Source organism: Conger conger, chromosome 16, assembly GCF_963514075.1.
Source record: "Conger conger chromosome 16, fConCon1.1, whole genome shotgun sequence".
Classification (NCBI taxonomy): Eukaryota; Metazoa; Chordata; class Actinopteri; order Anguilliformes; family Congridae; genus Conger; species Conger conger.
In genome coordinates, this window is record NC_083775.1 from 30,111,748 (window position 1) to 30,137,125 (window position 25,378).

General features: G+C 46.7%; 1 protein-coding gene across 5 annotated transcripts in view; it reads right to left on the bottom strand.

Annotated features, from left to right (window-relative positions):
- The window catches only part of LOC133115263 (voltage-dependent L-type calcium channel subunit beta-1-like), a 58,682-nt gene that overhangs the window by 23,785 nt on the left and 9,519 nt on the right, over positions 1-25,378 (bottom strand). For 2 of the 5 annotated variants that reach the window (XM_061225082.1, XM_061225081.1), the window contains exon 2: positions 23,473-23,559. In XM_061225082.1, coding sequence (XP_061081066.1) covers positions 23,473-23,559 — 87 coding nt within the window. Of the gene's footprint in view, positions 1-9,570; positions 9,910-9,972; positions 10,099-17,780; positions 18,001-23,472; positions 23,560-25,378 lie in introns of those variants that run through there. The other 3 variants (XM_061225083.1, XM_061225086.1, XM_061225084.1) reach the window with 3 other exon arrangements.

Consider the following 25,378-nt stretch of genomic DNA (forward strand, 5'->3'; position numbering starts at 1 on the left):
TAAGGTAGAGTTTGAAAAGGTGGGTTTTGAGTCTGCGTCGAAATAGGGGGAGGGATTCTGCTGTTCTGACAGTGGTAGGCAAGTCATTCCACCACTGAGGAACCAGAACGGAAAACAGGTGTGAACGTGCAGCTCGACCGCCAGGTGCACGTAGAGAGGGAACCGTAAGGCAACCAGAGCTGGCAGACCGGAGTGGTCTAGCTGGGGAGTAGGGAGTGATCAGGGATTGTATGTAAGGTGGGGCAGTCCCCTTAGCAGCCTGAAATGCCAACACTAGGGCCTTGAAACGGATGCGTGCGGCAATAGGAAGCCAGTGGAGGCCAATGAGAAGCGGGGTGACATGAGCCGACCTGGGCTGACTGGAAATAGAGGGATTATCACACTTGGGACCAGAGCTGTGAGCACATTATTCCTCTCTGCTTTCTCTTTCATTCCCTCTCTCTCCACCCCTCCCCCTCTCTCTTCACAGCCCTGGGCCAGTAGGAACCACAGGCATGTAAAAAACATGTTTTCTGGCAGGTACTAAGTGCTCCACATAATGAGCACAAGACAAACAAGGAAAAAGTCTATGTTTATTTGCACAGAGTGGTGTGGCTAGCCACCGTTGGGGAGACTGAGATATGGGTATGTACTATTGCCGCAAGCATTCATTTCAAGGCCGTAGTGTTGGCATTTCAGGCTGCTAAGGGGACTACCCCACCTTACATACAATCCTTGATCACTCCCTACTCCCCAGCTAGACCACTCCGGTCTGCCAGCTCTGGTCGCCTTATGGTTCCCTCTCTATGTGCACCTGGCGGTCGAGCTGCACGTTCACGCCTGTTTTCCGTTCTGGTTCCTCAGTGGTAGAATGACTTGCCTACCACTGTCAGGACAGCAGAATCCCTCCCCCTATTTCGATGCAGACTCAAAACCCACCTTTTCAAACTCTACCTTAGTCCTCCCTCCTGATTTCCCCCACCCCTCCTTTCTGATATCCCTATCCTTGTCTAACCCCCCCCCCAAAAAAAATATAATAATAATAATAATAATTTGCACTGATGAATACTATGTTTAGAACAGCATTCCTAGTGTGTTTTCCTAGTTCTGGATGTGATGCTTTGACTTATGGTAGAACCTATGCACTTGTAAATCGCTTTGGATTAAAAGCGTCTGCCAAATGACAAAAATGTAAATGTAAATGTAAATGTAAATGTGAATGTAAAAGTGAATGTAAATGTACTTGACTCTTTACTTAAGGGCCCATTGAAAGGCAGATTCCCCCTGCCAAGCCGGTATCTGGCATACCTGCAACCTCAATCTATACGGCATTAGCCAACATATCCCATAGTGTTAATAATCTAACTATACTTTCCCTCAGGAATTGTCTTCAAATATCTGATCTTCCTGGAAAGACATAAAAAGTAATCTTAAGTTTAGATGTAACCCATTGCAACAGCAATTTAAGTTAATGATCCCTCAATAGCACGCTGGCTCTGCGAATGAGCATTTAACAAACGATTAAATGACCTACATTCCATGCAAGCTTTGAACTTGTGACCCAATAAAACGGCAAACTGAAACTCCTGTCCTGGCACGCCATTATATCCACAGGTTTAGCCGTTTCATTTTAATGCGGGCCAGTTTAAGGCCACTTTAAGCCTCCTGGATTTGGGCTGGAGATTCTTGAGCGGGAAGAACCAGAGACCTGCTCGTCGCCCAATATGTTTAGGCAGCTGTTCCCATGTCAGCCCGTCTTTAGCCCCCGTACTGCACAGTCTCTGCTCTCAGCTGAGCCCTGTGAATGAAAGAGTAACTCAAGCTAGGTTTTTAAACAGCCGGTTGATCAGTTCAGACCAGCTCCCGGTTTGACATGGTTTAGCTGGTTGATCAGTTCAGACCAGCTCCCAGCTTGACATGGTTCAGCCGGTTGATCAGTTCAGACCAGCTCCCAGCTTGACATAGTTTAGCTGGTTGTCCTGTTCAGACCAACTCCCAGCTTTAGATGCTTTGACCAGCTCAAGCTATGTTGTGGAACCAGCACTAGCTGGTTGACCAGCCCATACCCAGCTAGACCAGCTTATGAACAGCTTGACCAGCTCTCTTTCCAAGCTGGTCAAGCTGGGTTTTACAGCGGTATATGTCTTCCATAAGGAGTCTCTAGACAGGTTAATGTTCCCACCTCCAAAAGTGTTTGCTTGCACCAAGGCCTGCACCATAGTCCAACAGAAAAAAAAAACAAAAAAAAAAACAGTCCTATCCAACAAGGTTCTCATTCATACAATATTACGTGGTTTTGGCTCACCCTAATGCTGAACTCTGAGCATTTTTGCATAGGATTGCTAACCCCACCGACAGTATGTTAAATCTATCACTATATCCCCTCATGCGTTTGCTTCTGAGTAATAGGGCAGTACATTCTCTATCTTACTTACTATGTTATCTAGCTTTATGTTGAAAATAATTATTGTGTGACCTCTGTCTTACGCCTACATTATTTACTTGGATGTGCGTGTATTTTCTCTTTCTTTATGATCTCGCTTCATATTGTAACATTAAGTCGTCTCTGGAGAGGGCTAGCATATGTGGAGACTACTACTATTAGTTCTATGCTATGACATTAGCAGCCGCACTGTTTGTTGTCTGAAATACTTTTCAGTACTACATCGGGGCGGCATTGGCTCAGGCGGTAAGAGCAGTCATCTGGCAGTCGGAAAGTCGCAGGTTCGATCCCGCCCTGGGTGTGTTGAAGCGTCCCTGTGCAAGACACCCAACCCCCAACTGCTAATGATGTGCTGGTTGGTGCCTTGCACGGCAGCCAATCATCGTGAGTGTGTGTCTGAATGGGTGAAAGAGAAGCATCAATTGTACTGCGCTTTGGATAAGGGCGCTATATAAATCTACATAATTAAGTATCCAAATTTTAATCAGCAGTCCCTTCCAGGCCTCTATTACGGATATGGAATAACAGCACTTTGATATCAGCAGCAGTTTGGCAAATATGGGTCAGAGGTTTTGGACTGCGCTCTGTGGTGTCTAATGTGAACAAACATTACAGCTAACCCGGCACGCTGTTTAAAACTGCATGTGCTTGACTCCTCTCCTATGGAGCAGCTGTCCTCTCATTATGCCACTCGATACGTTCTTCTTCTCTCCCTTTGTGTTGCGGCCTCGGGAGAGGGAGCAGGAGGAGCGCGGGAGGATCGTCTCCGCTGAAGCGTGCCGCTAGCTGTCGCTCCTTTCCACTCGGCTGCTCTCCAGCCCAGCACGGTTTGAGGAGCCGGCATCAAGCGCACCTTGCGCACGCTAGGCCACAGGTAGACCACACGCAGACTGCACACAGACTGTAGCCAGACCCAGACTACAACCAGACCACAGTCAGGCTGCCAGTAGACCACAGGCAGACCGCTAGTAGATTGCAACAAAACCACTAGTAGACCACAGGTAGACTAATATTAGACTGCAGGCAGACTGCTAGGAGACCACTGCCAGACTGCGGGCAGACCAAAGCTAACCAATCGACCAGAGGGCCATCCTCTAACGTGACTTAGACAACGACAACCCTGCTGAGCCTGCTGACCCCATCACTGTGGTCTGGCCTGCTTCAGTTCATCAGAACCACAGTCACACTCTCACACGTTAGCTAACGTTAGCTACCATCACTGCGGTCTGGCCTGCTTCACTCCACCGGAACCACAGTCACACTCTCACACGTTAGCTAACGTTAGCTACCATCACTGTGGTCTGGCCTGCTTCAGTTCATCAGAACCACAGTCACACTCTCACACGTTAGCTAACGTTAGCTACCATCACTGCGGTCTGGCCTGCTTCACTCCACCGGAACCACAGTCACACTCTCACACGTTAGCTAACGTTAGCTACCATCACTGCGGTCTGGCCTGCTTCACTCCACCGGAACCACAGTCACACTCTCACACGTTAGCTAACGTTAGCTACCATCACTGCGGTCTGGCCTGCTTCAGTTCAGCAGAACCACAGTCACACTCTCACACGTTAGCTAACGTTAGCTACCATCACTGCGGTCTGGCCTGCTTCACTCCACCGGAACCACAGTCACACTCTCACACGTTAGCTAACGTTAGCTACCATCACTGTGGTCTGGCCTGCTTCACTCCACCGGAACCACAGTCACACTCTCACACGTTAGCTAACGTTAGCTACCATCACTGCGGTCTGGCCTGCTTCAGTTCAGCAGAACCACAGTCACACTCTCACACGTTAGCTAACGTTAGCTGCCGTTCTTGGCAAATAGAATATGTTCGCGAACATTAGCTAATGTTTGCCATCTTGAACGCACATCTGGTGTCCCTAAATGGTTTCAACAACATGATAAACTGCTACTTGAGGATGAATCCAAACAGCTGGCATCCATGCAAGAATTAACACGACAGTCACCTTTCCAATATTCCTCGCAGGTTTTTAATGATTGTTCACTGCCACGTCTTTCTTCTAAGATATTTTAATCTCACTGAGACTCACCTGTTTAGATAAAGGTTAATGAATACAATCAACTTTCACCTTCATACTGTTAACAAGAAAAAACATTGTATTCAATGTTAAGTGAACCCTGCATTACATCCATACCTTCATCCTGTATGGAACTGAAGTCATTAACACAGTTCACCTGTGTTGATCTCGCTTTGAAATCCTCCCTGATCCCTGATATGTGGGCTGTACACAGTAAAATGTTCAGTGTCAAATCAACACTTACAGTGTTTACATGAATCCACTATGGCCAGAGCGGACTCGTATCCGACCTGGCTCAAATACGTCATTGTTTTGCCTGACGCAGCTGAGCCAACCAAGAGGATCAGGGGTTTGCACTTTTTGAGGGTATCTCATAAATTCCAATAAACCAGACAAGCTGAATAAAGTATAGAAAAGTATTTGAACCCAAAACAATTTCGTATTTGACCCAGGTCTGACTCTGATAAACTCCTGTTCGAGTTGAATTAACACTGGAGATTTTACGGTCTATAACTGACTGAACACACTCAATTACTAATGCAGAGGAAGGGGGATTTTAGCAGAGACAAGGTCCTTGTATCTCACGGTAACCCCTGATGCAGATGACAGGCTCACTTTTTTCTGGGAGTTGCTTCCTTTACGTAACCCGCCTTATTTCTCGCGCGTCGTTCGCGCTCTGGAATGCCGGCAGCTGACTGGGAGCAGCTGAACGGGTGAGTCATTAGGTGCGTTTGGTTTTAAAATAGAGGCAAGGGCGATAAACACGCGTGCCATGTGTCAGGAAGTCGGATTATTCATCACGCACTGACTCTCACAGACACCCAGCACTCAATCCATCAATGCAGGGTGGATATCTGAATCGTCCGCTGTGATAGCAGTTTCTTTTTTTGTAAAAATTGCTCAAATACATTTTAAAAAGTGGTCATAACTCACATATTGTCATAACTCGAGTTTCGCTTTCAAAGACGCTGCAAGACATTTGTAACTGTAAAGTGGTAATGGCTACATTCCCATAGCAACATTAGCTCAGGAGGTAACATTAGTCGTCTGGCAGTCGGAGGGTTGCCGGTTCGATCCCCCGCCCGGTGGAAGTGCCCCTGAGCAAGACACCAAACCCCCAATTGCTCCTGACCAGCTGATTGGTGCCTTGCAGCCAATTGCTGTTTGCCTGTGAGTGTGTGAATGGGTGAATGAGAAGCATCAATTGTACAGTGCTTTGGGTAAAGGCGCGATATAAATGCCAAACGTTTACCAGAGCAGTATTGCAAGCATGCACATATAAAGTTTTGCACACACACACACACACACACACACACACACACACACACACACACACACACACAGCTCTGCTGGGTGTAGAGCCTGGTACGCACTGATCCTCAGTGATACTCAGTGTTCTCTCACAAGCTGTCTCACACACACACAAACACACACACAAACACACATGCACACACCACACACACAAACACACACACAGCTCTGCTCTGCTGGGTGTGGAGCCTGGTACATACTGATCCTCAGTGATACTCAGTGTTCTCTCATGAGTTCTCTCTCTCATACACACACACACACACACACACACACCAGCGAACACCTCAGCTCTCACACACTGTGTGCGAGGCTTCACATTTGGACCCTGACTCACGCTCTCCTGCCCAGACCTGATTATCTCACACACTGGAACGAGGATCAGTTTTGCCTCATAAAATAACGCACGGTAGCAAGCAATTAAAATGATATGTGCCAGTGTCCGTCAGTGCCATCCATCATTCGGTGGAACAGCACCCCACTGGATGAAGAACGCTCCTCCCACCCTAAACAAAACCCATAGCCACTCCTCCTCAAGAAAAAATTTGTACGCATTCCAACCTTGGGATCTGTGCACAGGTCCCCATCAATGCCCCCTCCGTTGAGAAAAAAATAAAACATCTAGCAGGGGGTCGGAGGTCAGAGGTCGTGGCTGAGTCTTCATTGCCAAAGAGAACAGAGGCAGGCCTGGGCACGAAGGACGGCCTAAAAATATAACAGGGCTGCCTGCCACCACCGGCCTAAAATATAATGGGTGTTAAATGCTGGGGTAGCTCTGGCTGGTAATGGTGTGTGTGGGGAGGGGGGGGGGCAAGCAATGTAATGTAATTGGGTAGATTTACAACTCAATGTATTTGAACAAATATTAATATCGCACTAAGTACACCAAGCAATGAAAACTGATTTTCCAACCTCACACATTGGACAGAGCCTAATGGTAGGTAGCCCCTACTGATACACTGATACTTTCCCCCATTAAAGAGCGTGAACTCAAACAAGATCAAACTGCGTTTGCTACTCTCCTTCAATCAAAAGCAGCAATGAATTCACTGAAAAAATGTCAGCGCTTGAATCTTCCATAGTGGGTTATTTGCTTTCATTTCCATGCTGTGTCTATGTCAGGCAGCAGGAGGGCAGGCGAATGCACACAAGAGGCTCTCGGTGGGACGTCAGAGTAACAGAATACAAGGGCGCGGTGCTCGTGTGCCCTCCGAGGGGGGCGGAGGTATGTCCGAGGGCCGTTTCAAGCGGACGTTCTGAGGACGAACCAGCAAAAGCGCCAAGGGGGACTCAGCCGTAGTCCCGTGCATCATTAAACGCACGCTCTTACTCTCAATGAGTTTCCTCTCTTCGACCTTTAGCCTTTCCCATGAGGCTCTGCACTTGCATTACATTACATTAGGTTAACAGACGCTCTTATCCAGAGCAGAGCGCCTTACTTAAAGTTAATGCGCTTGATTTATAGGAATTAAATGCATCCGTCTGATTTATATTTAGCAATACTGCCAGACCTGTCGAAGGACATTCCCAGGCTGAGTACATGTGAAACATCACTAAAACATGAATGCAAATGAACTAAGCTAATTGTTATGCTGTATGCTAAATGGAGTGTTCGTGGGTGGGGCTGGGAAACAGGTGCAGACTGAAGACACAGGTGGAGTGTGGGTCAGGGTGTACGTGGCTCCACACAATCCAGAGGCATCAAACTCCAGTCCAGTCTCTGTGGTTTCCTTTCAATCAGCAGTCAGTTAAGGCCTTGAGAGCAAGGTGTGTGTAGCCTTTAGCCAGTAAATTCAATTGGTGACTTGTGCTGAATCACAATTAAATGGCAGCCTGTAGCATAGTTGTTAAGGTAAACGACTGGGACACACAAGGTCGGTGGTTCTAATCCCGGTGTAGCCACAATAAGAGCCACACAGCCGTTGGGCCCTTGATCAAGGCCCCTTAACCCTGCATTGCTCCAGGGGAGGATTGTCTCTTGCTTAGTCTAATCAACTGTACGTCGCTCTGGATAAGAGTGTCTGCCAAATGGCAATAATGAAATGTAATGTAAAAAACAACAACAACCAAAACTAGCAGGCACTGCAGCCCTCCAGGATTGATGTAATCTAACCAGTCCAGATTGAGGTGAGTAGATTATTTCATCAGGTGTTCTGACCTGTCTAGGTCAGACCATGATTGGGAAAATGAATGGGAAATGGGGAGTGGAAATGAAAGCTGCAGGCTGATGCAAAACTCCGGTCCCTATCTGCCAAACGAAAACTAAATCAACCTGGCTAATCTTCAAAGGTTTACCGAACATGGTAGCAGCTTTGAAAGCTGAGGTTCGAAACACTCAATCTGCAGGCTGCGACCAAGAATCCGAATAGAGTACTCCCAACGGAGATTACATTTCCACCCAGAGTAACCTTCAAACTTAAACTTGAAAACACTCTAACCGGAGTTGAGCTGAGCAGGGGGGGGCAAAACAAAATTTGACGTTGAGGCCAATCAGACCCAAGGGCTAAGGCACGGATCAGAGTCGAATAGAATGAGGTCAAACACAAAGTTCATTCAGCAAACAAATCCAAATGGGCTAGACGAGAATCGAAAGTCAATCAAAATGAGGTCAAACACGCAAAGTCAACAGAATAATCTCCGACCGCAGATCCGCAAGCAACGTTCGAGGAGCTCGTCTCTACTGATGAATGCCAAAAGGAGTCCTTTTCAAACAAGGAGCCAGGGATCGAAATGGCCAATATAGGGCAAACTGGAAGGAAATCAAAGATAATCGTGCGTGATGCGAAGATCGCAAATGTAATGCAAAACTTACGACGAAGGTCTTGATGTATTCAAGATATAACCCCGACAAGACAAGCTGTTGCAAAATCATCAGGCAGCAGCACTGAAGGAGAGTATGAAGCAACTGGATGATACGTATTGTGCCATTTTAAACAATTTTGCCACTAACTAAAGGATTAGAAACCGATAGAAACAGATGCACATTAATTAATCAAAATCTATTAAAATTCTATTCGCAAATGTGGGCGCCACGCTCCTCTTTACATAATGTTTATTTTCGTGTTCCTGGTCGAGAAGCAGCAGATAATCTCTGGTAAACAGTATAAATACAAATAATGATGTCCATTACACTCCTGCGAATGAACCGTGTACACAGTCTATAAGGTAAAGATGTCTTTTGAGAGTACTGGTGGATTTTCCAATAGTACAAGATAGAACACGAGCTTAAACTTTGTTTCAGACTTTGTGAAAACCTTGCAAATGTGAAAACTGCAACATTCAGCCAAATGTTAGTTGTTGACTAACTGAGCTACTTCTGAACTACCTGTTCAAAGCAGCAGTACTTCTGAGGACCGGTCCAGTGCCTCTGGAATGTTCTAGGGTGATAGTGTGGGTGCTAGTCTTCGGGTCGGCTAAGGTTACCCATCTCACAAAGGAACAGGGCCTCGTAATCCGGGTTGAGAGAAGCCCAGTGCCCAAACAAAGTCAGATACACCATGGCCTGCAGTGGACCATGTCACACTCCCGTCCTCCATTTCACCACGACGCTTCCGCACAAGCCTTCATACTGCCCAACCAGAGAGCGAGATGTAGAAGGAAAAGCGAATGTCTAGTGCGAAACTCTCTCAGGCTACCAACCGCTGTGGTCAAGACCAATCTCGAACAAGCAGCGAGCGTCAAACGCAAAACTCTCACTCTACCAACCGTTACGGTGAAGGCCAACCTCAAATAAGCGGCTCACGTCAAACGCTAAGCTCTCACGCCGACAGCCGCTGGTGGCGGAGGCCAACTTACCGGCTCCGAGTCGTCTAGCCCGTACAGGTACATCGCGGCGCGGCCGGCGGGAACGCCGACGGCATGCACGGAAAGCTCCGGAACCGCCTCCGCTGCCTCTCAGAGCCTCTGCAACAGGTCCGCACGGCGCAGGGGGAGCGCTCCGGCGTGACTCACGCGGCCGCGCGACAAACCGGAGCAAACAAACGGACCCTTTATGAAAGATAGAATAAACAGAGCCGCGCAGGAGGGAGGGGTGGAGCGCTCGAGCGGCCGTGTGGATGCTCCGCTGGGAGCTCGCTGACTAACCCAGGATGGCAGACTCACAGAACTCTCCAATCTCTCTCTCTCTCTCTCGCTTACACTCCCTCACTCTCTCTCTTTCTGCCTTTCTTTCTTTTTTCCTTCCCCCCTCTTTCTTACTTTCTTCATTTCTTTACGTCGGGGGGGGATCTGCCTCTAATTTAGCTCCTTGCTTCACTTCACAGCTCCCGTTCAAAATAGCTCTCCCCCAGCTGACGCCGTTCTGGGTCCTCCATTGGCTGAGCCAGGATGGTCTCCCAGGCACTGTCATAGTAACCAGACCAGCTGCTTAGTACAGTGAGAATGAAAGAGGGAGGGAGGGAAGGGGAGAGGGAGAGGGAGAGAGAGAGAGTGTGTGTGCATGAGAGAGAGAGAGAGAGAGAGAGAGAGAGAGAACAAAACGGGGAAACGAGGAAGGAGTGTCTCAGATAGAAATATTTCGTGAAAGATGATACTACAATAACAATTGAACAGAGTATGACTGGATTTGGATTTTGGCATAAATGTATAACCTGCAATACCGTTATATTAGCAGTTATATTAAGCTCACTTACAAAAACTTGTTCTTTACAAAAAGAAGCCAGAGACAACTATCAGTTGCACTTTGACCATCTCACTCATTGGCCCACACCATGCAGTACCAGAGTCTGTGTCAGGTATTAGTCTCCATAACCTGTTCTTCTCATCAGACCACTCTGGCACAGTTACATCCAACGCATTCAGCCCTGATGTGTACAGTTACCTCCACCCACATCCCCTCATCCAGCAGGTAAGGACCGACATCCAGCAGGGATGTGATGCAAGCAATAAGCAGAAGATAACCGAAACCAAAACTGCAGTGTACTGCGCTTTTAAGAAAGCTGTGAAGTATGTGGTGGAAGTAAAATTGGCTGGAATGCCTTTTGCAAAATGTCATGCCTGGAGAGAAAAAACTATCTTTACTTTTTTTGAAAAAAAATAGGACAAACTTTGTAAGATGGAGCTAACATGCCCATATGGCATGAGCCAGAGCTATGCTGAGTCACACTGAAAATAAGCACCTACAAGAATGAGAACAATGGTGGTAGCACTGCCAAAATCTGCTCAACACATGCTATTGTGTTATCCAAAATGGCATACATCAACCAAATTCAATGACTAAATGTTTTCATTTGAAAAGTTAAACAATAGCAACTGGCCTCACTAACCAATAAACTAATTTGAGTCAATAACATGTCCCCTGAGTTGAGTAGCTCATGGCAAAAAGAAACGTAATTCCATTTTCATTACATTACGCGTCACAAGATACTGAATGTGTAAAAGCACGTACTTCAACAAATTCTAATGATTTATTGATGCCCGGCAAGATTTTGTCTGAACAACTTTGTCATGTTCGTACAACCAAAAGACAAGTTATTATTAAATAGATTTGTGCAACTCAGTTTTATCCAGCTATAAGCTACTGGGAACGTGAAGGTTTTGCTCAACCCTCAGACACCACAATGCACTAACTCAGTAAATCTCAGTTGCTTAACCACTAAATCACACTTGTTGTAACATCACAAAAAACACTGTGCCATTACCACAGATACCAGTATGCACTAGTGCAGTAAAGATTGCCCTGAGATAGTTTATGTTCACACTGTTGTCACATTTGCATTTGCTAACTGTTCCTTAAAAGATAAAGTGACATCATGCGAGATCCAGTTCAACACAATAAGCAGCCTGTATGCTAGTGGTTAAGGTACATGACTGGGACCTGGAAGGTTGGTGGTTCAAGCCCCGGTGTAGCCACGATAAGATCTGTACAGCTGTTGGGCTCATGAGCAGCAGCTCATTAGCTAAGACCATACTGCCAGTGCTTAGCATATGCATTCTAATCACCCCATCCCCCAGTGCAGGATGGCCCTGCCATTGTATTGTAGCATTGTGGCATGGCAGGGGCATTGTGTGGGCCAAAGGGTAAGACACTAAATCCACAGAACCCATTGTTAAACTGAGGGCAGAGTGCAGGTAGGAGTTTTGCTTCTGGAATTCATTCAGAGGGTAGCATTAGGTGTGATTGGTTCTGTCATGTACCCAATCAAGAAAAGGAGGGGTAATTTCCATTGGGGGTTTGAGCCTGACCTCCTATGAAGAGCTGTATTATGTTTGTGCAAAGACCCTTTTTTACTGTTTGTTAGAGAATAATCAACAGCAATGCACAAAAATGACAAAACAAGTTAAATTAAGATGGCTTTTTCCCAAACCCGGGGCTGAGTTGAAAAATATCTTGCGTTATTGTATTCTTTAAGCGAGCAAAATAAAGAGAAAAGGAACTGGTAGGCCTCTAACAGAGCTTCGGAATTCCTCTGCAGAGATGGGAGAACTTGCTGGAAGGACGACCGTCACAGAACCACTTCATCAATCAGGCCTTTATCGAGTGGCTAGATGGAAGCCATTCTTGGAGCCCACTTGGAGTTTGCCAAACGGCATTTAAAGGACTCTGAGAGAATGAGGAAAAAGATTCTCTGGTCTGATGAGACAAAAATGAAACTCTTTGGGTAGAATCTCTGTCAATCACCATGCACTGCTCATCACCTGGTTAATACCATCCCTACAGTGAAGTATGGTGGTGGCAGCATCATGCTATGGGGGTGCTTCTCAGCGAAGACCGGTCAGAATCAAGGGAAGGATGAATGCAGCCAAATACAGAGAGGTCCTTGAAGAAAAACTGCTCCAGAGTGCACACAACCTCGACAATGACAACGCTGGAGTGGCTTCGGGGTAAGTCTCTGTCCTCGAGTGGCCCAGCCAAAGCCCGGACTTGAACCCTATAGAACATCTGTGCAGAGACCTGAAGATGGCAGTTCACAGACGCTTTCCATCCAATCTGATGGAGCTTGAGAGGATCTGCCAGGAAGAACGGGATAAACTGTGTGCAAAGCTTGGAAAGACATACCAAATCAGATTCAAAGCAGTAATTTCTGCCAAAGGGGCTTCTACAAAGTACTGAATTTGAATACTTACACCAATGAGAGATTTCAGTTTCTCAAAAACATTTCTAAAAACATGTTTTCACTTTGGGTTATTGATGGGCAAAAATGGCTATTTTATCCATTTAAGATGAAATCTACAACACAATGAAGGTTGCACAAAGTGAAGGGGTCTGAATACTTTGTGAAGCCACTGTAAATAAAAAGAACCAAGCAACCAAGCATCACAGGTGGAATATGTCAAAGCTCAGTGTGAACGTCAACAACACGATAAGCAGACAGGAAGACAGGAAGAAGCAGAGCGCTTCTTCTACAAGCTAGAGCATACACTTCCTGTTTAAGAGGATGCTGTATATACACACACACACACACACACAGATGCTGCAGATATACTAGACAGGATGTTGAGGATATTTCACTGCTTAATTTCCTCCAGATAATAGATAACTGCATTGCGCATTTAACATGTAAACATTTCTAAATAAAAACACCAATCAATTTTTGTTTAAAATGAATACATGATCAGAGCATTACAGTAGTTTCATTAGCATGTTAGCTGCTACAGCCCTATTGTACATGCGGTCGGTACATACATACATTTTACACAGAATTAACAAATAAAACATTCCAAGAAGACATTTCTAGTAGCCTAAGGTAGACTGTCACGGTAAATCCGCTTTAGAACTCTGATGCTGAGCTGTCCCAACACTCCTTTCAGTGCTGCTCCAGTAGCTCTACTGTGTGGATACATTTTCACTGCCCTGTACTGTATGCCTGCCCTGAGCTCCCCCAGTGGGATCGGCAGCCTATCTCTAATCTGACAATCAGAGTGATTGCTTCTCTTCCAATCGTCCTCAGACTGTTTAGCCTGCTGTGGCCAGAGAGCTACACAGGATCGCTCACACAGACAGATGGACATCCAATTCGCTCACTCACTAAGACAGACAGACAGACAGCCAGAGGAGGCAATGATGAGCACAGTGGGATGGCAAATCGCAACTGCCTCTGAAATGCAAGCTAAAAACGCTTTAGTTGTAGACAAATACGGAACTGGAGCTGTTGTGAAATGTCCCAGGATGTACCCAAAGGCTCTAAAGAATATCAGTGATTAGATATCCTGCCGTTGCTAACTGATAAACTCGACATGTTTGTCAAGTTTAGTCTACGGGATAATCAAACAGCAGCCTCTGCTGGTACTGCTACTGCTATATCTGACAATCATGTTCCGACATTACGGTGGGATTTCATGGTTGGTGCGCGGTAGTTTAAAGGCTAAATCAAAGCACTGGTCTTGTGGTGGTGTGATAGATAACCAGCAGCTTTGTTCAGTACTCACCACAGTCTCACCAATGAGCACATCCTTGTGGGCTGACAGACAACATGCATGTGTCAGAAAGAACAGCTCTCTGCTGTAAAATCCAGCTATGCCAGCTGGACAATCTTAAAAACTGAGCTGGTCATGAGCTGGTCTAGCTGGGTATAAGCTGGTCAACCAGCATGGCCAAACTGGTCATAAAGCTAGTCAAGCTAGCTGGGTATGAGCTGGTCAACCAGCTAGTGCTCGTAGCTGGTCTGTTACCAGCTGTTTCAAAACATCGCTTGAGCTGGTCAAACCATGTCAAGCTGGGAGCTGGTCTGAACTGGTCAACCAGCTAGGCCATGTCAGGCTGGGAGCTGGTCTGAACTGGTCAACCAGCTACGCCATGTCAGGCTGGGAGCTGGTCTGAACTGGTCAACCAGCTAGGCCATGTCAAGCTGGGAGCTGGTCTGAACTGGTCAACCAGCTAGGCCATGTCAAGCTGGGAGCTGGTCTGAACTGGTCAACCAGCTAGGCCATGTCAGGCTGGGAGCTGGTCTGAACTGGTCAACCTAGGTTGAGCTTTTGTTTTTCAGCAGGGCTATGTGCAATCTCTGGGGATGTGACTGTTCCTGAGTTTTCATGATTAATCTGAAAATACAGATCCACAGGCCATAGAAATGTCAGTCAGACGCAGAGGACTATATCGTAAGCACACACACCTCAATAGATTTCTCACTCTTTACAGGTGATAACAGGAGAGAATGTTCAGCCAAAGGCCCCCAGACATGGACAGGGCCTGAACATCAATATTTCCTGAAGAATTATGACAAGGCTGAAGAAAGTACATCCCTGAAACTCATCCACATCCCCCATGTGGGTCAGACCTCTATCTGTTTCTTACTTTATTAAAAATGCTTACGAAAATAAAGTAAACATTTCCTTGCTTTTTTTTTTTTAAACATATGGCTTTCTATACGAGTACAATTGTGAGTACAATTACTGTAGATTACTATCAATAGAAAACAAATTTATTTTAAACAAAATGAGCAGCGAAACAAACTTTCAGTGTGATTTCTGTGAGTAGCAGACATTTAACAGGATGTAATGAATCAATTCAAATACACATTCGACCCTGGTTTAGAATCGGCACACAGGATGACTAAATAGCTTTATAGTGTGTGTATGTGAGCATGATTGTGTGTGTGTGTGTGTTTGTGTGTGTTTGAGACAGTACTTGTTTATTAATGAAGAGGAATCCGGTAAAAATACTGAAAGTGATATTCGTGTATCCAGGCATCCCCACCTCTCCTGAAAGATCTGGGAGTCTCAAGGAATTTGTCACCTGCTCTCTGATACCTGAGAGTGGTCAAAAATCTCCCGCAAATCAGCAATCTGCACTACAGGCAGAAACGATGTCTGGAAAAATCGCATTACCCCATCGCAAAGTTGACAAGCAGTCTCAAATTAAGGAACCAAAAAATGCAGGGTGAACCCCCCACGCCCTTCATGTATACGTGCAGGGGAAACCCCCCCCCCCCCCCCCCCCCCCCGTCAGTCTCCCGGAAATAATTTTGCAAGCGTGGGATGTTTGTCTATCCCAGTTTATCTGTGGTTAGTGATGACACATAAAACACCCATTGGAGACCGCACTGCCTGACTACAGATGAGACAATATATAATTAAACCAATAACTGCGGCTCCTCATCTTCTACTTCTCCCCTTCTCTTTCCCTCTCACACAACCACACCATTAATGCCTCCTCTGTTTCACAGTGTCCCACTGACAGAACCAAGAGCTCAATGAACGTTTATATTCATATCAATACGTCTTCGAGAGAAACATCCAACAATTACACGGTTTATCACCAGACCACTGCCAATACTTTGGTTTATGTCAAATTGACCTGTTTTAAACGTTTTGTAAATGTTGACGCTTTTGAAAGAAGTATTTCATAAGCAGTGACTGAACCAGTCATAGGATCTCTGCCTTTCTCTTGCTTCTCTATTTACTCCTTTCTCCCCAAACCCTTTCTTTCTCTCCCTCTCTCAGTTCAAGTCAAATACGCTTATGGGCATGGCCACGCATAAATATAGCATGGCAAAAGCAAAATTGATGATTCTGATTTCAAAAAGAATATATACACTGAGTGAGCAATTTGTTAGGGCGACCTGTACACCAGCTTGTTAATTCAAATATTTCATCAGCCAATCATGTAGCAGCAACTAAATGCATAAAAACATGCAGACGTGGTCAAGAGGTTCAGCTGTTTTTCAGACCAAATGTCAGAATAGGGAAGAAATATGATCTAAGTGACTTTGACTGTGCAATGATTGTTGGTGCCAGACAGGGTGGTTTGAGTATCTCAGAAACTTCTGATCTCCTGGATTTTTCATGCACAACAGTCTCTAGAGTTTGCAGTAACGCCTGAGAGATGTCAGAGGAGAATGGCAAGACTGGTCAAAGCTGACAGGAAGGTGACAGTAACCGAAACCACACATTACAACAGTGGTATGCAGAAGAGCATCTCTGAACACACAACAGCAGCGGAAGACCAATAAGTCTAATAAATACCTATTAAATTGCTACGTGTATATTAGTATTACATCATTATATATGAATATCTCATGAATAATCATCACTTCATCTCCCTGCCACTCATCCTCTGCCTTACTTTCTATCCTTTCTCTCTCTCTCATCCTTTTGTTGTTCACTGTTGACGCTGGTGTACACACAGCCGTACGATTCTATAACTTATGCATAAGACACTGACACCTCAAAAACAGGAAGGACGATTATTAATAATCAATCGCGCTGTAAACAATCCGCGACCCCGCCAATAACCGCCGTCTGCACGGTGGTCACAGAACCGGCTGTGGAAAATGTCCCGAGGATGAGTAACAGCACGCACGGATGTTGTGACAGGCTGTACACAACACGGTTCAAGGAGGGAAAGATTACTAAAAATCCAAGCAAGCCTGGCAACAAAACAAAAACATCGATGAAATGAAACTCGACTTTAGCTCATTTCGAAAAACAATTTCATTTTCAAGAGCCTGGTTCATGAGCAGGCAACAGGTTTGCTAACGCTGGGTGATGCTACCGTAGCAGCATGTACGCGTCTGAGAGGCACATGCAGTAGAGGCAGACGCAGGGTTTGGGACGCAGGGCGAAAGCCGCGTCTGTAAAGTTGGGACCATGGGCCCCCGCGATACAGAGTGGGCAGGGTGGCAGGGCTGGGAGAGGTCTAATTAAAAACCGCCCCACGTCTCTGTGGCTCGGCCCAAAATGGAACAGGCAGGATAGGCAGACGGACAGACGGACACAGAACAGGAAATGAACTAACCAGCAAAAAAAAAAGAAAAGAGAAAGAAATAAGTTCTGTCAAAGCTCAGGGGCCACACACGCCCCCCAACACGCAGACACACACACATACACACAAATACCACCCCCCCAACACATACACACAAACACCCCTTTCCACACGCACACCCACAAACACACACACACACGCAAACCCCCCCCCCCCCCCAACACATACACCACACACACACAAACACCCCTTTCCACACGCACACCCACAAACCCACAAACACACACACAAACACACACACACTGCCTGTTCGTACAGCAGGGAGCCCGTTCTAAGCGGCTGAGACTCAAGCCGCCCTTCTTACCACCATCGGCCTGGGGGTTCTCTCAGTTGTCTCCATTCCTCCTCCGTTTCCTCGATCTGCCACGTTCTCCGCACGACGGCGATCCGGGGGGTGGGGGTGGGGGGGCAGAACAGGTCCGGCGAAGGACGCGCGCGCTCGCGTCTGTGTGTGTGTGTGTGTGTGCGTAAAAGGCAGCAAGCGGAGCCGTGCGAGCGTACAAGCCAAAGCCCCGTACTGTATGTCCCTGTGTGTGTGTGTGTGTGTGTGTGTGGCTCTAAACACACGCTCTACTCCCACACCCCCACCCCCCCCCCCCCACCCCCAAGAACCTGAGCCCTGTGTGGAGGAGGAATGGCCGGGCGAGCGGGCGGGCGAGGGGGAGAGAGAGAGAGGGGAGAGAGAGAGAGAGAGAGAGGGGAGAGAGGGGAGAGGAGGCTCGGGTTGCAGGACTTTGTGCTGCCTTTGCAAAGTGCCGTAGTATATTTAGCGTTGGCAGGACGGGGGGACCGAGGGGCCTGAACAAAATCGGCCCCACAAGGAGGGCCCGGTATGCTGCCGTCAGCCTTTCACCCCCCCACCCACCCACCCACCTCTCTCTCTCACCCCCCGCACGGGCCGAGCCGGGGAAAACCCCTCCCCCCCACCCTTACAGACCCCCCGCGGGGACAGGGGGAGGGTCCCTGGAGGAGACGCAGGGACGCAGAGATGTCCAGCGCAGTGACAGCTCCGAGGCCCTGTCCTGACAGCAGTCGTCTTCTTCTGCTTCGTTTTCTACAGCTGGGCCACTCAACTGTTGGCCTGGGGGGGGTTTGGCTGGCGGCAGGTGTGGTCTTGGCCCTTTGACCGGTGTCGGAAACCGCGCAGTGCCAGCAGAATCCCCATTGGTAATGATACTGGCTGGAAGAAGGTATCTGCTTTGTTTACAATAGATTTTATTCGAATACGCAATAGATTGTACAATAGATTTTATTCGAATAAAGTCAAAAGCAAATGCCCTTTCGCAACAATACAAATATATTCTGGCTTCTTGGAAAAAGTAAAAACACAGCTTTGCTCTACACATCAGCTAATGTTAAGCTCAGAGCTGGGAAAACAGGATAGCAATGAATGCTATTGTGTTTAACCTGTTGAGTGTTGTCTCTGTCTGATGTAATGTTATATTAAAATTTTTTTTGCCATACTGTATATTTTCGAATGGCTAACTGGCGCACTTTTAACAATCTAAGACAGCAAGTGACATTTTGAACAATGTTCGTAAATGGAAGAACTAAACCCTATTTCGGGTTTTACTGAAATATCAGCCCATCACATTCCATTAATGGCATTTGGCAGACCCTCTTATCCAGAGTGACGTACAGTTGATTAGACTAAGCAGGAAACAATCCTCCCCTGGAGCAATGCAGGGTTAAGGGCCTTTGCTCAAGGGCCCAACGGCTGTGCCGATCTTATTGTGGCCACACCGGGGATCGAACCACCGACCTTGCGTGTCCCAGTCATTTACCTTAACCACTACGCTACAGGCCAGGAAGAATAAGAAAGAATGGATAGAGGGAGTATGAATGTGACTGGGCATCACATTGATAGGTAGGAGGGGCGACATGAATCAGGCAGTAAGAGCAGTCGTCTGGCTGGGCTGTGTCGAAGTGTCCCTGAGCAAGACACCTAACCCCCAAATGCTCCTGACGAGCTGGTCGGCACCTTGAATGGCAGCCAATTGCCGTCAGTGTATCGGTGTATCGGTGTGCCGGTGTGTGAGTGTGTGTATGAATGGGTGAATGAGAAGCATCAATTGTACAGCGCTTTGGATAAAGGCGCTATATAAATGCCAACCATTTTCCCATTTTACCATAACATGAGGCAGGAGAAGGACAGCTAAAGACCCAGGCTGACAGGTTATTCAGCACAGTTCATTAAGCACATTAAAAACCATTAAAATTATAATAATCACATAATTATTTCATTACAAAGAACAAGGAATGTCTTCACATTTCATTTTCCCACATCGCCATATGGAATTAAAAAAAGACGCCTCTGTAACTATGACCGTTGTAACTACATTTTTAATTGGAATTTAAATGGATTTAAAATGGCTGCAATTTATCCTGCAGGTGGGTGCGACCCATTGGTGATGATTGAGGTGATTTCTCACTGTGGAGAAGTTATATCAATCCAATTCATACTTATCCTGTACTATAATTATTCATTATTAGATAAAATGTATAATACTGCAGGTCAAAATGACACTTGTCCGCTGGAAGGGTGTCAGTACTGACTTTTGCCACTAGAGGGCAACAGCTGCTGTAACAGCAAGGGGCCACATCATTCCATCTATTCAGTTTTAATGGGTCCTACTGTGTGACAGACTACTCCTGACAAGCAGCAGAGTGCAAAATGCCTGTCATCAGGGAGACCACATTAATCCATTACACACAGAACACTCCGAGTTAGAGTCAATGCCTCTCCGTTCACCAGGAACGAAATGCCAACGATCGTGCATTTCATTACGTAATAACTGAGAATAAGGACTTACTAAGGGTAGTGTGCAAATATATACTGTTCTGATCAAATACATCGTCCTGTTCTTCAAGCAGGGGGAAATTCATTAGGATGCCAGGTGATTTGGATGTAAGAAAAGTTTACCTTTGAAAATAGATATTTTATCTACTCTTAAATGTAGCAGGTGCCGCTATTTGACAAAAAGAGCGGTAGACTGCATGGAACTTTCCTGGCAAATACCGGTGTGATTAGTGGCGCAGTTTCCTTTAACGTAATGGGGAAAAAGGAATGTGGAACCTGACTGAGCCGTGCGGAGGCTGCGGGGGCTTGTCTGCTAGCCGCACGGCGCTAACGGCTGAGCGCTAACGGCTCTGCGCAGGCAGCCCTGTGGCTCCCACTGGGTAATGCCTGTTATTTTCACTGATACCCGCGGCTCTGTGGATACACTACAGCAGGACTTATTTCTGTTATCAGGCTGTGGACGCGCACACGCACGCACGGATACACACACACACATCGTCATTCACACACATACGTGCATGCACACGCGCGCATGTACACGCGCACAAACTTAGACACACGCACACATACAAGCACACACGCATAAACACACGCACATATATACACAAACATAGTCGTACACACACGCACAGACATACAAGCACACATGCATATACACACACACACGTAGACACACACACACACACACACACTCATACACACACTGGCTGTAATGACAGTATCCCGTAATGCACCTCTGTGCAAGGCGTTTCCCCTGGTCTCTAAGGTGTGTGTTAAGAAGCCCTCCCCCTGGGAACACACACACCCATTTACAGCAACCCCCCCCCCCCCTAGGGATGCACACGGCCAATTACATGCCCTCCCCGCCTGGGAAACACACCCTTTACACATCCCCCCTCCCTCTCAGGGAAACATGCGAGGCACTGTCTCCATGGAAACCAGACAGACCAATGTAAACCACTCCACTGCTGACTGAAGATGGTGCATGCGTGGGTGTGTGTGTATGTGCGTGTATGTGTGTGTGTGCGTGTGTGTGTGTGCGTGCGTGCGTGCGTGTGTGTTTACGTGTGGGAGTTCACCAGAGAGAGGCATATGATTGTTGTGTGTACTTAATTAAGAAATACAACAGTTTCATCCAGCAGCCACTGAGCTGGGATCAGCCCAGCCACTGAAGCTCAAATTCAGCCACTGAACTGAGATCAGCCCAACCACTGAAGCACTAATTCAACAACTGAGGCACATATCGAGCCACTGAACTGGGATCAGCTATTAAGCCGTTGAGAGAGACAAAAGTGCAGGTCCGCCTGCCCCCCTGGGAAAGGCAATCACCAGCGTGATCAAACACGGCTGTGTGACGCTGAAATGGGCCCCCCGCACTGATCAGAGGAGGGAGTTAATGAGAGAATGGGTCCGGGGCAGGGGAGGGGGAGCTGACCTTTCCAATCGGCGGGTGGGCTAAACTCCCCGCATCCTTGGGATCCGGAGGAAGACATTTGAGTGCGACACACATGCCGAGCACGTAAATGTCAACCAGGCAGAAGTAGCTTCCCTCCCTCCCCATACAGGTACTGAAAAACACCGGCCTAGAAAACAACCAAAGGCGGGGGAGTGTTTTCAACAAAACACAGACGCTCCCTTTCAAAACATTTGAGGAAGGGTACCAAGTCAAAACATCCTAGCGGGTTTTTGTGCATGAACTAATGATGCAAAGACACACAGCTGGCCAAGAAACGGCCGAGCAGCCAATTGCCCGATTCCTTAACAGGGGAATAAGTATGAAAAGGGCAGTGTCTTCTCCGTGTATCTCATGATACGGCTGCAAATACAGAGTAAAGATGGCGGCCCGCACTCGTGTTCTCTGCTCCATTTCAATTCCAGCGTGCCGGAGTACAGAGCCAACACAACACAAATTGTGTCCCTGTCCAAATACTTTTGCACTTTACAGTATCTTTCATTTGTGACAGGTAGAGAAATGGCATCCCGGAACCCCCCCCACTCATTCACCGGTTTCCTCTTTTTTGGCCTCAAGTCGGAATGGCTAATCGTACTCTTCATCCGTAAAGTACTCTCCCGAAGGGTCCCATTAGTGTCCCATTAGTTCAACTTCACCCAGTGCCTTATGATTAAAGGCCCCGGGGAACACTGATCAATAACCGGCAATGGGCAGTACTTCATAGTCAGGAATTTGCAATAAGGATTGGCATGTAGGTATTTTACAAGTGACGGAGGTGGCACACCTCCTTTTTGGGTGATTTACTCCCCTGTGCGACCTGCTCAGCCTACATTTGTTGGAGGAAGGGGGTATTTTGTATTTTGTAACAGATATATTTTTGTGTATGTTCACCCATCCATGCCAACACCCCTATGAAGAGTGACATGCTAGTTAGGCCCCAGAGCCTGTGACTGGACAATGGGAAGTTGACAAGGTTAACTAGTCAGACCAACCGGGAAACGGTTGAAAAGTGTTTTTCAGAGCTGGCCATGAGATTTGTTTTCAATGTTTGAGCCCAACACCTGGTACCTGAGACTAGGTTTGGCAGCAAAATTGAAAAAATTCAAGTTGAAATAAGGTTACTGTAACAAATCACATGATTGCAATCAATAAAGCAGTCAAAATGAATGAAATACAGTCACTGAGCACTATTAGGAACACCTGAACACCTACTTATTCATGTGTCTCTACAGTTTGCAGAGAATGGTGTGAAACCCAAAAAACATCCAGTGAGTAGCAGTTCTGAGGGCAGAAACGCCTTGTTAATGAGTGGTCCGAGAAGAATGGCCAGACTGGTCAAAGCTGATAGGAAGGTGACAGTAACGCAAATAACCACACATTATAAGAGTGGTATGCAGAAGAGCATCTCTGAACACACAATTCACCAGGTTTGGATAGGCTACAGCAGCAGAAGACTTCATTACACTCATAAATACCTAAATAAAGTGCTCACTTTGTGCTCACTATGTGTATATATATTACGAACAATGTGTATCAGGACTGTATCAGGGCTGTGAGGACTGTATCAGGGCTGTGAGGACTGTATCAGGGCTGTGGGGAGTGTATCAGAGCTGTGGGGAGTGTATCAGGGCTGTGGGGAGTGTATCAGAGCTGTGGGGAGTGTATCAGGGCTGTGGGGAGTATATCAGGGCTGTGAGGGAGCTGGCTAATGGGACTCAATGGAGAGAGGGCAAAGGCTCTTACCTGTCGGACGAAGCTGTTGGATGTCGTGTCGGAGGATGTACTGCCATCGGACCGCTTGAAACGGCCCTTCTGTTTGACATATTTCCCCTGAGAGAGAGAGACAGAGAGAGAGAGAGTGAGGGGGGAGAGGTAGAGGCAGAGAGCAATCAGACCCAAGGAAAGAAGTCAATTAGTCAACTAAGTAAACATCTTTTTTATTATATTCATCTTTTATTTTTGTTCATTTGACAACATGCGCCTTGAAAATAATTAAACAAAACAATCAATTAAACCTTAATCACCCAGCAGAAGAACCTTTGCAGCAACACTGGTCAATTCATCACCGATTTCCCTTCACACAGAGAACAATCTAGAACAGTCCACTTAGCTCAAAAATCACACAAACCATTTATCAGCACATAACACACAGATTCTAATTTAATCCCGGCGTAAGGAAGCAGGAAATGCTGCTACATTACTGCCACTGTTGGACCCGCCCTGTCAGTCAGCTACTTTCCTGTTATCCGTATGGCCACAATTTCACCCCTTCTTTGACAAAAATAATCACTAGTTACGCTTTGAGATGTGATGCTAGCCTGTATAACAGGTACCGGTATATATGCGGCAGTTACATGTTTAGCGGTCAAGCATAACAGCCAGAAACTGAAAGTCGTGAGTCTGGAGCAGACTTCTCCCTTCCACAGAACACAACATGGAGAGAGTATGATAGCGAGAAGTGAGAGAGTTAGCAACACCAGCTCTCTTCCCTGCTGAACATTCCATCCTAAACCAGCCAAAACTGGTTCAAGCTGGTTTAAGCAGACACTTTTAGCTGGTTCACAAAGCTAGTCCACCATTTTGACCACCAGCTTACCCGACCAGCTTAACCAGCTTTGACAAGCTTTGTCCAGCTAGAGACTAGCTTTAACCAGCCACAAGCCAGCTATTATAAGTTTTTAAAAACAAACCATCTTAAACCAGCTTAGATTCACAGCAGGTCTTAGCTGGGATTTTCAGCATGGTTGATGTGCAAATAAAGCATATATGACTTTGAATCTGAATCTGAATTTGAGAACGAGGGCAGCAGAAGTACTCTGCTAAGGAGGCACTCAGCAGAGAGGCACACAATTATGACCTCACAGGCTTTCATCCATCACAGAACAGTGGCCACTCTTGACCTGCCACTGGAGGTCCACTGTAGTGTTGATTCGCGAAACAATGGCAGCCCAACTGGTAGAGAAAGGGGGACCAATAGGTGCGTGCTGGGGGGGGGGGGGGGGGCTACACTAGAAGGAACAGGGGTCCGTTAACCGCATACAAAAAAAGGTAACATTTACAAACAAGGGTGAACGTGTCTTGTATAATACAGGGTGTCTGCTGAGCAGTTGCTTGCTATAGAGGCTATGAGCTCATTTTGATGCAGATGCTACTGCTAACTAGAAGGAACAGGGGTCCGTTAACCGCATACAAAAAAAGGTAACATTTACAAACAAGGGTGAACGTGTCTTGTATAATACAGGGTGTCTGCTGAGCAGTTGCTTGCTATAGAGGCTATGAGCTCATTTTGATGCAGATGCTACTGCTAACAGTGGTATGTCAACAACACTCACCCACAGTGGTGAGAATGACAGGTTAGCAAGAGAAAAATAAGTTTGATGAGAAGCCATTTTAGGCCTGATTGCCCTCATCTGTCTGCGAGCAGCGATGGGCGAGGGCCTTGTAATCTGCCAGACACAGGCTAATTGCCTCAGCCTGGCCTCCGCATTGGCCTTCATTAAATTTAACCTGCTGTGGTGACGTTGCCATGGAGACGCAATGGTCGCTAATTGCATTTGTTGGCAATCAGTACTGATGTACAAGACTATCTGCCCTTCTGCGATCATGCACCTGTGGCCCTTAGAGATAATCTAGTTGCATCCCACACACA